Source organism: Haliotis cracherodii, unplaced genomic scaffold (assembly GCF_022045235.1).
Source record: "Haliotis cracherodii isolate W230 unplaced genomic scaffold, xgHalCrac1.p SCAF_10, whole genome shotgun sequence".
NCBI lineage: Eukaryota > Metazoa > Mollusca > Gastropoda > Lepetellida > Haliotidae > Haliotis > Haliotis cracherodii.
Window position 1 is genome coordinate 39718202 of NW_027266265.1, and position 16908 is coordinate 39735109.

At 41.9% G+C, this 16908-nt stretch overlaps 1 protein-coding gene across 1 annotated transcript in view; it reads left to right on the forward strand.

Annotated features, from left to right (window-relative positions):
* Positions 1–14731, forward strand: part of LOC139450479 (sodium- and chloride-dependent glycine transporter 2-like) — a 43456-nt gene extending 28725 nt beyond the window's left edge. Inside the window, exons 7-13 of the mRNA XM_071232193.1 lie at positions 6244–6368; positions 8741–8853; positions 9972–10100; positions 11257–11356; positions 12740–12840; positions 13920–14087; positions 14597–14731. Of these exons, the coding sequence (XP_071088294.1) occupies positions 6244–6368; positions 8741–8853; positions 9972–10100; positions 11257–11356; positions 12740–12840; positions 13920–14087; positions 14597–14731 (871 nt within the window). The remainder of the gene's footprint in view (positions 1–6243; positions 6369–8740; positions 8854–9971; positions 10101–11256; positions 11357–12739; positions 12841–13919; positions 14088–14596) is intronic.
* The last annotated feature ends 2177 nt before the right edge of the window (positions 14732–16908 follow it).

The window sequence follows — 16908 nt, forward strand, 5'->3', positions numbered from 1 at the left end:
GGATGACGGAGAAGTTGTCTGTTGTTCAATTATTTAGCAAGATGTAAAATATGGTCGCCTGTTTAATGCGAAGACCTCGAATGGTTCAACTCAGTTAGCGAAACACGACACGTCACCTTCCTCGCGTAATTTCGTGACACCACATTCACGTGCAATGTACCTGGCTGCGGCAGGGAAACTCTTACCGCATTTAACCCGTAATACTGTGTGAGTGTGTGAGTGAGTTTGGATTTATGCCGCTTTTAGCAATATTACAACAATATCACGGCGGGGGACACATTGTACCCATGTCGGGAATCAAATAATAGATTAATTTAGACGCAGTACGGATAAACCCATTTTGCTGTGAACAGGGATGCATGAAATTAAAACATAAAGACAAATGTTCTTCTTGTTCCTCAATGTTATCTGAGATACAGTAATGTTAGTATCTATTACACTTAACAATACATGTATCTAGTACATCATGTATCGGATAAGAATCCTAAAATATATGACTCTATGAATCAAATATTCATACCCGAAAACAAAAACAACAAGATTTTAGTAACAGTGCTGTAACATGACAATTGAAAATTCTAATTAGCAGACAATGTGACTACATGTACGGAATCACTATTAATCAAAGCTGTAAATAAACTAAATTTACTATATTTACTACAATTCAAAATACTTTGGTGTTACATGGAAAGGGCTTACACGAGAATTATTGCTTCCGTGAACATAACACTTGGTATCTCTGTTCTCAGCATCATAGTGCTTCACACAGGTGCTATATCTGAATTTGTAATGTGTATATGGAGGCACACTCAAAGCAAGAAAATCACTAGCTATTTATCAGTCTACAACAACAAGTTTGTGTTGTCTGTGCAATATCCTATCCTTGGGAAACGCTTGTGCACAGGCAAGTTGTTTAATACATAATCATAAATAAACTTTAAAATGTTTCTTCTTCCTAATCAAACGTTATAACATTTCAGATCATAACCGTTATCTAATACACAACAGATGATGCCAAGACATATTTTATAATTAATATTTTATGTCTTGTGCATATTTACTCAAACATGACTGTTAGCTGATATAAGGAATGTAACATCAAGTTGATCTTCAAGTTTTCTTACTTACTGTTTGCATCAAATAAAAGGGCTGTAGGTGAGGTGAAATTGGGTTTATCTGCGTCCAAGATTATTGCACTTTTATACCGACGTGCATGCACGTGTGTGTGTCTGCTTGTACTGATGCCGATTTATAGTGCTGGCTCACTGAGATACCATGCCGCAGTTTAACATGAATACCCCTCTCAGACACTGTATAGTGACCCCGAGCCGACCAGTCCTTGTTTAAGCCCTTTCATGCCAAGCGCCAGACAGGATATAAACGAGTACCATCTTTTAACGTCTTTTGGTATGACGGGTCCGGGGATCGAACCCTGGACCTTCCGCTCTCCTGGCGGACGCTCTACCACTAGACCATGGAGGCGGTAAAGAGGCCTGTTTATGGTATGCAGTCTGTTAACGAAGTTTTACAATTTCTATTTTGAAAAAGACAGTTAAATGACAGTTGTGACAGGGATGATTCTATGGTAGTCTATGATTGACAGTCGTTGTCGACGGAGTTGACTGCATCACTAGGTTATTTGAACGACAGTGGCCTTGTAGAATGCTACTATACTTTAAGGATTTTCTAGACGGACGTAATTCAAATTCCTTCCACACTGACACCACATCAAAGTTATCTGTGTACCGATTACATGACTTTTACTGACAGGGTGGGGAAATGGGTTGGTAGTGTCTGTGTCTGCTGGTCTGTGCCTTTGATAGCTCCTCCTAACATACCTGTAATAGAATGAACCAGTAAACGATGATACACATCAAGATCCCGGAGAAATAACAAGATTCGTTCTTGTTGTATATCAAAGCACCAATTCTTCTTTCATAATCGTTTTGTATAATATACCCACAGTTAACGAAAATATGTAAAAGATGTATCTACAAAAATATATATACAGGTTGGGTATTTGCCCACATCAACACCTGCAAGGCTGTTTTTTTCAGGCATCGTGTGGTAGATTGTAATTGAAGAAGAGCAGGTATTGTAGACTCACCTGTAAATTAGGCCGACTCTGTTATTAGACACAACTTCCTCTTAGGTGAGTGACATTGTGTATTCAAGTGTAAGCTGGCCTAATTATAAGAAATGGTTTTACTGAAGGTATTAGTCAATCCACATATGCAGATAGCACACCTCCAGTGGGTGCTTGTCTGTCTTTCTCGATTTCGGTTGCAGAGATATCCACCCTGAAGAATCTGAGGCGTGCCTCTCTGTGACATAATATATTCCACTTTCCTTAACCCAACCATTCTGATAATGCTTCCATGATTTGCCAGTAATTATATTTATATCACTTTGAGGTATGAATCGAAAAATCGATGTGCAAACTGTATTAATCCGCGTAGCAGTCAATGCTTATAATTAAATTCGACAACTTAAAACATGTTTTATCTACAATAGGTTAACCCCAAACAGTTGCATATATCAAAACAGACAAAAATGACGACATTGATAAACATTCCAGGTGTAGGAATACATACAGTGGCGTGACATGAATCAGGTGATCGTTTAATTTATGCACATAACTTGACACGCCTACACAGTCAGTAGCCATTCAACGGAGAGTGGGATTAAAACAATGTTCATTGGACCTGTCAATTAAGGCAAGAGGCGAAAAGAACTGCAACAGTCAGACTGTAACGAACCGGAAGAAATATGTCCGAGAGAAGGCGGCTGTTTCAAATAACATTACTTCCCTGATTACGGTAAAACACAGTTGGAGAAAAAAAAAAGGCGAGCGAGCCTGCACGTTTGCTGTTTCATTCATTCTCGGCCTTCGGTTTCAAAGGGTAGTTTGAACAATGAATATGCATGAAAGTCGCTAAATGTCCTGTGCACGACGATACACGTGAGCAGAATGGGAATTCCCTCTACTGTAATATTGGGATTCTCCGACATTCCGCAGTAATAAAAGTAGTCCGCCGCGGTGGGCGTGGCTTAATTTTTTACATTCATTGGGAAATGAATGCAATAACACGTGACCAATTCAGCTAATCAGAATGCAGGAATTTCCATGAACACAACGAAAATTTAATTATAGTTGGTTAAACTGAGTAGACTCTGACAAATTGATAGTAAAAGATTAATCGTTTTATGTTAAGAATGTTATTATAACAAGCAGCTAAGTGCAAGTGTAACTTGAGTAGTAGTCTAGTTGAGAAGTTCTTCATTTTCCACATGTTTTAAAGATCAAACACTACATATTGGATTAACATAATAACTTATAATCAGAGTACGACATGCAACTGGAGTAGCAACTGGATTAGCAACTGGATTAGCAATCTAGTAAATAACTATAACAATAAATAAGTAGAAAATAAGTAGAGAAAGATCAAACAATGAACCTTGAGACATGCCTAATTAGTTCACTGAGTAGGACTGTACCATTGTTGTGGGTACTGCCCTAATTAATCCCAAAAATACAAAATAAATGCATCAACTCCCACCCCATGATTCACGAAAACATTACTTGAATGCGCTGTTAAATATATAGAAAAAACCACAAAGAGTAATTGTTTGCCCCTTGTATACAGCTTAATAGACAATATGTGAAATATGTCACGTGATATGAGCGACTGAATGTAATACCCTGACCTGGTATCACAACGCACAGGGCATCATCAGTCATAACTCATATTGTTGATTGGCACACGTGACCAAATAATAGTGAAAAGGGTATGTCAAGGTTTAGGAAACTAATGACGACAGTTGATGTACATAACACATTAATTACAAACTGATACAGCATAATTAGATGTCTTACTGACCGTCTCTCTGATTGCAATACCCTGTACAGTGCGTGTAAAACGACCCAGTCAGTAAAAGTTATGTATTCGGTACATAAATAACTTTGATGTGGTGTCAGTGTGGAAGGAATTTGAATTACGTCCGTCAAGAAAATCATCAAAGTATAGTAGCATCCTACAGGTTCTACTACACCAAATCAGTACCAGTTTGGACAGTGCGGTTTTCGAAGGGAGCCTTCAGTACAGATCGAGAGATATCTGCAGGCTGTGATTGGAGGATATTCTGTAAGATTTGTATGTCTTTCAAATGTACATCCATCCAGTTAGTAAAACTGACCATGTTTTTCTATATTTAGTACTGTCTTTTTCAACATGATGACTTATGCTGAATGTGACCACGGCTATTTTCAAGTAGGTGACGTTTGGTGCGAAACTGGGGGTGTTGTGTTTAGCTTCCGGTACTCGGAAAAGGAGCTGACTGAGCTAGTCATTTTTTATTTTTTTATTGCTGCTCTAAGGCCAAACTGTGCATACACGTACAGGTAATAGCTGTTGAATGCTTAGTTATTTTAAAAAAAATATAACGTTACTATAGAAGTCTATGGGAAAACATTTGGTTGCGTGTAACCTACAAGCCCACTGCCGTTCAAATAACCTAGTGATTTAGTCAACTCTCGTCGACAACGACTGTCAATCTGTCTGCTACAGCTACCATAGTCATGCCTTTCGGCATGAAAGGGCTAAACCAAGGACCAAATCGACATTAGTACAAGCAGACACACACACGTGCATGCACAAGACATAAAAGATTAAAAATATGCCTTGGCATCATCTGTTGTATATCAGATAATGGTTATGATCTGAAATGTTATAACGTACACACGTTTAATTAACGACATGTTCTACTGCTGCATCACAATATTAATGACACTTGGCATATGTTACACACAAAAAGATCAATATCTAATAATTGGTTTTGACGTAAATAACGTGGGAATTGAAGTATAGAACTCAAATGCAAATGAGTATATAATTAGTTTTGTAGGAGTATATGTTATGCATTTCATATTGTGATCAACGTTAACTGTGTACACACCTGTCCAGTACATACGTAAATTCTTGTACATAAATGTATACATGTAGTTGTTACACAATGCAAGTTCGTCATGAATCAACGATTCATGTCAATATGAATATTTATTGACAGCAGTATTATGGCAGGGGTATTTCACAAACTGTTGTTTATATGCATTTATCAAACATTACATGTACCCGAAATCAATTCATAGTGTAGCATCATAGTATACAGTGAACATGTATGGAGAGTATTGCCATGGCCCGCCACGCGTTGACGGCGTGATAGTCCCATAAACTCCTAATTAGCGCCATAAAGCAATAAAATAGTTTTCGCAGAAATGCATATCCGCGGATTATCCGCGAATTATTTGCAACTTATCCGCGGAATATCCGCCGAGTATTCGCAATTTTACTGCAGAACACGACAACAAACTTTTGCGTCGTAGTGAATGAGGTCTCACTAAGTAACGATGTCAGGTATATGAGGTTAAACAGATTAAATAGGTCCGACAATTAGGTAGCACATTGCACTAAGTAAAACAGGGCTGATGTTGAAGGTTTGTTCAGAGTAACGATGTCTGGTATATGGGGTTTCACTGAGTAACGATGTCCGGTATATGGGTTTCACTGAGTAACGATGTCCGGTATATGGGGACTCACTGAGTAACGATGCCCGGTATATGGGGTTTCACTGAGTAACAATGTCCGGTATATGGGGAACATACTGAGTAACGATGCCCGGTATATGAGGTTTCGCAGAGTAACGATTTCCGGTATATGAGGCCTCACTGAGTAACGATGTCAGGTATATGCATATTGGGTTAAACAGATTAAATTGGTCAGACAATTAGGAAGCACATTACACTAAGAAGGTCCGAAAGAGTAAAAAAGGGCGATGTTGGAGGTTGTCCAGAGTAATGGGGAGCCCTATATATATGGTTGTCCAGAGTAAAGAGGGCCTGTGTATGAGGTTGTCCAGAATAAAGGGGTTTAAAACGTGAGGTTGTCCAAAGTAAAGAGGGCGAGTGTATGAGGTTGTCCAGAGTAAAGATGGCCGTTATATAAAATTGCCCAGGGTTAAAAGGGCAGATAAATGAAGTTGTCTGAAGTCAAGAGCCAATACTATCCATGACCACAGCGATGTCATCTCCATTCAACTCGCTGGAAACAACGTCAGATTCGTGAGTGAAAAGGACGATTTTATTGATTTGTTGGAACCAAACACGAATGCAAGTAAATTCAATGACGACATTATTACGAAATGTCGCTTTTTTATCAAATAATTTTAGTGCTGGGTTTTTTTCAGGGATGCGGTTCTGATCACGTTTGTCAGCGAGGGGACCAGCATGTTTGGAGGCCTGGTTGTCTTTACAGTCATTGGTTTCATGGCGCACGAAGCCAATGTCCCAGTCTCGGAGGTAGTGTCGTCAGGTAATGCGCAATGACAGAGGTAGACAGCACATCAGGGCCCACTTGCACAAAGCGATCTTAGCGATACAACTACCGTAAGCCTATGTTAAAGCATGGGAGTTACGATCATCTTAGCGCTAAGATCGCTTTGTGCAAGTGGGCCCATGAACTCGGGGCTACTCGGCTTACTCTGCAGCTGCCACTTACATATGTACATAATACACAAGTGTTGATTTCGCTTGAATCCGTGTTACGCCAGATCCCGCCGCATAAAGAAATAGTGCTGGTCGAGACGAGGTGAACCGAGTGCTCTCAGTGGGGTTAGGGAGGAAAGACTACTACATACATGTAGGTCTTGACGCTTTAGTCATATGATTGCATTAATCATTGCTAGGTAGGAATCAAGCATTACACTGGAAAAAACGAGTGCATAGCATGTTTATGAGTGCATGCGGATCTCGGTAGAAACTCCATTGTAATTATCGGGATGTTTTTCCGCCGCAAAGTTTCGTGAAAAAATATTGAACGGTTTATGAGTTATGTTCCGGAAGCGAGCCTAGGCCTACCCTCACAGAACCTAAGTCCATCTTGTTCCCATGGAAACGTAAAAGATAAAAAAATTCTAAAATTTCTAAATAACAAAAGGCACCAGTTCAGCATGTACCTGACAGACCTGCAAAGTTTGATGAAAAAATATTGAACGGTTTATGAGTTATGCTCCGGAAATGAACCCTACCCTCACAGAACCTAAGTCCATTTTGTTGCCATGGAAACGTAAAAAATAAAAATATTCTAAATAGCAAAAGGCACCAGTTCAGCATGTACTTGACAGACCTGCAAAGTTTCATGAAAAAATATTGAACGGTTTCTGAGTTATGCTCCCGAAACGAAACGTGACGGACGGACGGAGCCCGTTTCTATAATTTAGGTGAGTTTCAGGTCTGTTAAAGGGTAATGACGCAGTGGGGTTATGAGCTTGCCTATTTGTCTTTTCTGTGTTTAGGGTTATTGTCAACGTGCATGTTGACGGAGAATTGGCTCTTGGGGGAATCAAGGACAAAATCGATATCACTGTCCCGGAACGTTTTATGCACAACATGTAAACAATAAACAACAAATACACAATGAGCGGAATACCTTTTCTGACAACACAAACACAGCGATGAGCGGACCTTCCAGGTCAGGCATACATGAGGTGAGCGGAGCTCTAGCCTCAACCTCAGGACGTTTCCGACGAGCCACACATCCTGCTCGAGGTCGTCCCTACACCAGCTCTCGTAATACCAAGCTGACTAACAGAGAGTGAGAGAGAGAGAGTTTTAGAGATTTTACGAGGGCTTCAGCCATCGGCTACGCTGACTAACAGTGTAATGGTAACACATATATAGTAATGAACAACAATGGACAGACGAAGAGACAATGACGATGTTCTGGTCATGGGACTTGTGGGGATTAATGTCATAATGTAAATAACAGTAAATAAGGTGAGGTGAGGTTAAATGGGGTTTAACGTCGCGTCATAGATTATTGCACTTATATAGCGTCGTGCATGCACGTGTATGTGTGTGTGTGGCTGCTTGTACTAGTCCGGACTGATACCGATTTATAGTGCTAGCACACTGAGATACCATGCCGCAGTTTAACATGAATACCCTACTCAGACACAGTATACTGACTCCGAGTTGACCAGGGGATCGAACCCTGGACCTTCCGCTCTCCGGGTGGACGCTCTACCATTAGACCACGGAGGCGGTCAACAGTAAATAATGGGAAGTAATACAGTAGACCACGGTGGCTGACAGTCACTATACAATGGAATGTTTTGAGGATTAACAACGGCGATTAGCGTCTTATAAATAATACATGTCATGGCTACAGGGTAATTAGCCTTTGGAATCAAATGTTCTTCAGATAATGGTTGTCCCAAATCAGTCGCTATGACAGTATTAATAGCACAATCACCATATTTTAAAAAATGGCTTTTAGACGTCGATAACTTGTATCTTCTATGGACATATATTTTACAATATTGAGATAAGAATGGACCTTAAATGCTATCAAATGAAAGGTGATAGATTCTTCATGGTCCTAGGTAACAAATTCCCAATCAAGTGAGTAAGTGAGTATGGTTTTACGCCGCTTTTAGCAATATTCCAGCAATATCACGGCGGGGGACACCAGAAATGAGCTTCACACATTGTACCCATGTCGGGAATCGAACCCGGGTCTTCGGCGTGACGAGCGAACGCTTTAACCACTAGGCTACCCGAAGAATCGGGCTAAGAATCTCCAGCTTGTGAATAATCAGGTGCTGTATTCGTAGACAGCATTCGTAATAATTAAGATCATCCTTTAGCCACTCGCCATGGCCTGAACTACCCTTGCTGTTGCAGGTCCGGGGCTTGGCTTTGTGACATACCCAGAAGCTCTGTCTCGTCTACCCGTCCCGCAGTTGTGGAGCTTTGTGTTCTCTCTCATGTTGATCGCACTCATGTTAGATACAGTGGTACGTCGGTCTGTCTGTCCCTGCCTGTCCGTCACCTTTCTGTAACAACCTGTCAGTACGGCTCTGTGTCTGCATCAGTCTGTCTCCCTGTCGCCATATGTTTGTCTCCGTGTCTCTGACTCCCTGTCGCCATATGTTTGTCTCCGTGTCTCTGACTCCCTGTCGCCATATGTTTGTCTCCGTGTCTCTGTCTCCCTGTCGCCATATGTTTGTCCCCGTGTCTCTGACTCCCTGTCGCCATATGTTTGTCCCCGTGTCTCTGACTCCCTGTCGCCATATGTTTGTCTCTGTGTCTCTGACTCCCTGTCGCCATATGTTTGTCTCCGTGTCTCTGACTCCCTGTCGCCATATGCTTGTCTCCGTGTCTCTGACTCCCTGTCGCCATATGTTTGTCTCTGTGTCTCTGTCTCCCTGTCGCCATATGTTTGTCTCTGTGTCTCTGACTCCCTGTCGCCATATGTTTGTCTCTGTGTCTCTGACTCCCTGTCGCCATATGTTTGTCTCTGTGTCTCTGACTCCCTGTCGCCATATGTTTGTCTCCGTGTCTCTGACTCCCTGTCGCCATATGTTCGTCTCTGTGTCTCTGTCTCCCTGTCGCCATATGTTTGTCTCAGTGTCTCTGACTCCCTGTCGCCATATGTTTGTCTCTGTGTCTCTGACTCCCTGTCGCCATATGTTTGTCTCTGTGTCTCTGTCTCCCTGTCGCCATATGTTTGTCTCTGTGTCTCTGACTCCCTGTCGCCATATGTTTTCTCCGTGTCTCTGACTCCCTGTCGCCATATGCTTGTCTCTCTGTCTGTCTCCCTGTCGCCATATGCTTGTCTCTTTGTCTGTCTAGGGCCAACTGCATAGTGACATTTGGGTCTATCATGACATGCTCCAATCGACATCTTAACATATGGATGCGCTTGCATGAATACTGCAAATGCAGTGCCGTTGGAATGAAACTCCAATCGCTTTTAACTCCCAGTACAACTGTATTTCTCTTTACCTGAATATGTTCGTGTTTGCATTAAATTCCTGATACCGTGTGTGTACACATTTTGTGTTATTATAGTTATGCATTCAGTAGATGTTTAGCCCTGTATGGTGAGTTTATCCTCCGCGTCATGCTGCAGTTTGCAACGGTGGAGACGGTGATGTCAGCCCTCTTTGACCAGTATCCGCGGCTGAGGGAGAAGCGAATCTATCTCACTGCAGGCTTCTGTATAGTCGCCTACTTTGTGGGGCTCGTCGTCACTACCAGGGTGAGATATACACACTAAATACACGTAACTATTCTGATATTTACAGTAGGTGCAATATGAACAACCAATCCCCGGTACAAATCTATTCTGATATTTCCAGTAGGGTGCAATATGAACAACTAATCCCCGATACAAATCTATTCTGATATTTACAGTAGGTGCAATATGAACAACTAATCCCCGATCCAAAATTATTCTGATATTTCCAGTAGGGTGCAATATGAACAACTAACCCCCGATCCAAAACTAGTCCGATATTTCCAGTAGGGTGCAATATGAACAACTAATCCCCGATCCAAAACTAGTCCGATATTTCCAGTAGGGTGCAATAAGAACAACTTATCCCCGAACCAAAACTAGTCCGATATTTACAGTAGGTGCAATATGAACAACTAACCCCCGATCCAAAACTAGTCCGATATTTCCAGTAGGGTGCAATATGAACAACTAATCCCCGATCCAAAACTAGTCCGATATTTCCAGTAGGGTTCAATATGAACAACTAATCCCCGATCCAAAACTAGTCCGATATTTCCAGTAGGGTGCAATATGAACAACTAATCCCCGATCCAAAACTAGTCCGATATTTCCAGTAGGGTTCAATATGAACAACTTATCCCCGATCCAAAACTAGTCCGATATTTCCAGTAGGGTTCAATATGAACAACTAATACCCGATCCAAAACTAGTCCGATATTTCCAGTAGGGTACAATATGAACAACTAATCCCCGATCCAAAACTAGTCCGGTATTTCCAGTAGGGTGCAATATGAACAACTTATCCCCGACCCAAAACTAGTCCGATATTTCCAGTAGGGTTCAATATGAACAACTTATCCCCGATTCAAAACTAGTCCGGTATTTGCAGTAGGGTGCAATATGAACAACTAATCCCCGATCCAAAACTAGTCCGGTATTTCCAGTAGAGTGCAATATGAACAACTAATCCACGATCCAAAACTATTCTGATATTTCCAGTATGGTGCAATATGAACAACGTAATTATTCATAATCCCTCGTCCATATCTCAGGTTACACCATGTGAAGTAGCACCACACCACACCACACCACACCACACCACACCACACCACACCACACCACACCACACCCACCCGTATCCACCTGAAGTAGCCGGCCCTCACTGTTTGTGTTGCAGGCAGGGATGTACATATTCCAGCTGATCGACTGGTACTTCGCCTTCCTGGTGCTGCTGACAACAGCTTTCCTTGAGTGTGTCTGTGTGGCCTGGATATACGGTAGCTTTCTGACAATACTTACTGTTTTAATTTGATCCCATTTGTTTTATACTTAGACTTTGATGCTTACCTTACTATTTTACTGTCCTTTGTCAACAAGTATAACAATAATTATTTTTTTCTCATCGCGACATGACTGCAATATTGCTGATGCGATACAATTAGAACATTTTGGGGCAATTTTCGTCTGAGACCAGATACTGCTGTAATCATTTAGAGTGAGTGAGTGGGTATGGTTTTACGCCGCGTTTAGCAATATCCCGGGAATATCACGACAGGGGACACCAGAAATGGTCTTCACACAATGTACCCATGTCGGGAATCAACCCGGGTCTTCTGCGTGACGAGAGAACGCTTTTAACCACTTGGCTACCCGACCGCCCCATCATCATTTAGGGGTTGGAGTTCAAAGTAAAGATACCATATATGGTTGAACAGCTTCTTTATTACGATTAGGATAAGTATAAACACAACGTCATATGTGTGTATTTGACTCTCATCCACGCTATGTACCACGTGCTTGACGACGTAGTTAAGGCCTACACCAAAAGGACGCCACTAGTGGTAAAAAGGTGAGTGAGTGAGTGACTATGCTTTTACGCTGCTCTTAGCACTATCCCTGCAATACCTCGGCGCGGGACACCAGAAATAGGCTTCTCAAATAGTACCCATGTGTGGAATCAAACCCGGGCCTTCGACATGACGAGCGAACGCTTTAACCACTAGGCTACACCACCGCCCGAGGTGTAAAAAAGGAAAAATAAGTTGTTCATCCTAATATGTTATCCTTCCGCATAAACATTGCATTACAAATTCCCAATCAAGTGCGTGAGTGAGTATGGTTTTACGCCGCTTTTAGCAATATTCCAGCAATATCACGGCGGGGGACACAGAAATGGGCTTCACACATTCTACCCATGTCGGGTATCGAACCCGGGTCATCGGCGTGACGAGCGAACGCTTTAACCACTAGGCTCCCCGATCGCCCCTTGAGATATGACGTTTTGTTTGTTTGTTTGTTTGTTTAACGCCGCACTCAGCAATATTCCAACTATATGACGTCGGTCTGTGAATAATCGACTCCAGACAATCCAGTGATTTACCTCATGAGCATCGATTCACGCAGTTGGGATACGATGACATGCATCAACCAAGTCAGCGAGCCTGACCGCCCGATCCCGTTAGTCGCCTCTTACGTGAAGCACAGTCGCCTTTTACGGCAAGCATGGGCTGCTGAAGACCTATTCTCATCTGGATCTTCACGGGTCTTGAGATATGAAGTGGCAAACTATCTACTTATTAACTTTCCCTGTATATATTGTTTTATTCTTAAACGTTCGTACATCATTTGATAGATGCAATATATTGTGTGCTTGGTTTCAGGCATAGAGCGGTTCAGTGACGACATTGAGCTAATGCTGGGTCGGAAACCACCATTATTCTTCAAGATCACGTGGTGTTATATCACACCGTTGTTTATGATGGTAGGCATATGTCACGGGGTGTTAACTTCATGTAGAATTCACACAGATGTCCTTTTTAGTGAGTGAGTAAGTGAGTGAGTATGGTTTTGCGCCGCTTTTAGCAATATTCCAGCAATATCAAGGGAGGAGGGGTGGACACCAGAAATGGGCTTCACACATTGTACCCATGTTGGGAATCGAACCCGGGTCTTCGGCGTGACGAGCGAACGCTTTCACCACTAGGCTACTCGACCGCTCCCCTCTTAAGCGAAACCCACAATGCATTGATATGATGATGACAAACTAAGGATCGTATTTGGGGCGAATGTGGGGTTCTCATCGGATCTTGTAACGGCTTAGAGACACAAGGATTTTACATCCGCTTACAACAATATAATTGATATTAACAATATAAACGACAAAGTCCTTTCCATCTTCATAAGAAATCTCTGCTAAAAGCAGAGTCGGTTGTACGATTCTGACTATGTCATGACCATGTGTTATTGAATCACTATAAAATAGTGTTGATACCAGGTGTTCGTGAAAAGGTGAGCTTATCTTGCCCCACCGCTGGCACCCGTCACAAACACATGCAAAGGCAAGTCAATTGTTCACCTGAAAAATCACGGTAACATAAAGTACAAGTCAAAATAGGGACTTGCATCGGACATCATACTTGTCACTGATGCTTCAAATTTGGAATTGTCCTCCATATGTCGACAGCTGGAGAGCGTTATTCAGCGAAGTATAATTATGTGACATTTAATCGTTTTAAGGGTATCCGAAGTCAAAGTGGGATTGCTATTGGTGGCTAAGTGGTTAGTGCTAGTAACATGGACACAGCATGTGAAGCCCCTTTGTGTTTTTAAAAGCGTTGACCATTCTCACTCGATTTTATAGCTAATGTTATCATCCATATTGCCAGCGTCATATCCTGTGCGCTGAGGTAAATTAAAATGTGTATCAGAATATACCTATGTATATATACCTATTTAGGTAATTAGTCATCAAGGGACATTATCCCCCCAAATGAAACTGTTTTAGCGTCTTATCGACCCCTAACGTCTCGGAGTTTGCCTCATATATCCCTTTTATTGCAGACGGCCTTCATTTTCACGCTGATCCAGTACAGCCCCCCGACATACGGGAAGTACGAGTACCCGGATTACGCCCCCGTGATTGGCTGGATCCTGGCGTGTATTCCAGTCATGCCCGTCGTGGTCGTCATGGTGATGACACTAAACAGAGCAAATGGTTCACTAAAACAGGTAGGCTGGTTTTCATGTTTTAATGCTGGGGGCATGAATATCGTGATTTAAGGTTCCGTAGTTCGTTGTGGAGAGTTGTCCCTTAGGCGTACAAGAATCTGATGAGTTGGTCGGTCATGTTTTGTGACTCCATGCATGCTTAGGAGCTGTGAGTGGACGGAAAATGAAAAAACGTAACAATGACAATATTTTTGTTCGGAATTGAACAGAGAAATTGTCTGTTGTAAGTTAAGTTTTGTGCCAAAATGGTTCATAATTTGAATCTTGACCATAATACACATGTTTGATTTTTAATAATTTTATAATTACGATACGGATACGCAGCTATATATTTATCGGAATGAAAGTCGAATAAGGTAAGTAACTTTCCTCATAGAATGGGGGGGGGGGGGGTCATTTAAGGAAAAGATTCAAATTGTCAACCATGTTTGTACATACCTTAACTTACAACAGACATTTCATCAACTGGCGACTGTTACTTCATGGTTATGTGGAAACATGTGTTTCAGCGTTTCCTTCAAAGCATCACTCCCGACAGCACGTGGAGTCCGTCAGACCCACAAGGCAGGAGGACCTACCTGGAGACACCGCGGGAACGCACCTCTCTCAAACAGACCTTCCTGGCGTCAGTAGGACTGAGATAAGGCCCGGCCGACTTCACGCCGACACACGACCACCATACAAACCAGCAATGTACACACTGTGCCATGGTTGTGTTGAGTAGATCCGGAATCTATGGCGTCATTACGTCATGGCGTCATGGCGCCGAGGGGAAGTATCTTCCCTCACTTATACAATGTACTTCACACACACACACATGTCGTGTGTGGTTGCTGGCAGTGGTGGTTTGATTATGGTCGAGGGGGATAGCTCAGCTGTTCCGAAGCGTTCGCTCGTCACGCCGAAGACCCGGTTTGATTCCCTTTATGCGTGAATCCTAATCTTGCTCTGTCTCGAAATGGTTCTATGGAATGTCCCTCGTCGTGAGTCTACATAGTAAACAATTGACAACTTATCACTGTATATGTGATACTAAACCCCCATTTGGAGCAGTATATGACTGTATCACGAGCGACGTGTATAGAGGACTAATGTTCGTTTGGTATGCGGCATATACTAGTATGTCGTTAATGGGTCGCCAATTTTCATATTCGAGGAGGTTGGGGAGGTGACTGTTTGGAAAACATTTCTCTGTTCCCGAAAGCAAAGGTCCCAGTTCTCCACATAGGTGTAATGGGTGTTCCCAGTCGCAATGTTGCTGCAATACTACATCCTTCCGACACTGACTCACTCACTCGGTCGTCTGTTGACCCTCACTCACTCACTCACTCACTCACCTCACCTCACACGAACATATGTCATAAGCGTTTTTTGTCTTTTGTTATTTCGTCTGAATCAAAAGATAGTCTTTCATTTTCACCACGAAAATGCGGTTAGAGAAGGTATATTATTGTGTTTGTTGTTGTTGTATATGACGGCGGTTTGTCAATCATCGAATTTTGACCAGACAATCCAGTGATTTCATGAGCATCGATCCACGCATTTGGGATACGATGACATGCATCAACCAAGTGAGCGAGCCTGACTACCCCATCCTGTTAGTCGCCTCTTACGACAAGCATTGGTTGCTGAAGACCGATTCTACCCCGGATCTTCACGGGTCTCTTATTGTGATATTGGTATATGGTCACGTCATGTGTATCGATGGTGAAATCCAAAGATGTTACCATAAACCGAGCACAAAACCTTTCCGTTTAGGATTTGAACACAAATCTAAACACCCCAGACTAAAACATGTCTAGGACGTGTGAATAGCAAAACACTGTGTAAAAAAAAACTCTTTCTTACCCTTAATGTAAAATTGAATATATAGGTGAATGGCGTTTAAATACATTTAAAAAACATACTCGTCGTGGCAACAGACGTTCTGAAGATCTTCGTCCGATCTCTGTAATCTCTGCAATTCAAGCTCCTTACTGTGAAACGGCATCGCATAATGTTCATTCACATTCACTTTATATGCGCGTGATGCACACAGCCTTAACGTAAACAAATTGTCGTCTGGAACTATGGCAACAAGCTCTTCGCGTTTCAGGGTCCGTTTTTTTGCGAGAAAAGATAAACATATATAAACAAGATAAATCGTTGTAGGCTTATCCACAAGGAAAACGGTTTGATGTACTCTCTGTGTGGCCGTGTAATCCTCGCCTGTCGGCTAGGGGACCAAGGCCACAAATCGGGTACATTCAGACTGTATTCCCCTCGCGATACTTCTACACCTCAAATACAGACATGCCCGTTCTGGGGTATAGAATAACTAATCATCTATATATTCATCAGAGCTTCTCTTATTTCAACACATTGTCCAAGAAAGTCCATTTCTCGCTGTTATTTATATCGGCATTTGCCGAAGGATATTGTCATATGTTTTAGAGAAGATCCACTTGCCCTTACACTAAATACGCAATATTAATCATACTCATCAATCAATGGCGGATAAGGGAGACAACTCGTGCACATCCAGGCAGCAACTTCAGCGGTATAAATGCAATATTTGAAGGTTTATGGCAGTTTCAAAGTCATGCGAGTAAGTTGCGGTAAATGTAAAGAAGAAAACACATTTGTTTAGATGGTGACAATTTCATTTCACACCTGACATTCATTTTGTTTGCTTGCATCTTATTTCAATTCCTTGCTTTTTAAGATTTCAGAGTAAAATAGTTTCGGCGTGATGAAAATATCCCCTCGCTCTCTTCAGTTTCAGAGTTATTGAATTATTGTTTCATTCTCTTGTAATGTCTGTATTTAATCTTCCTTCCAA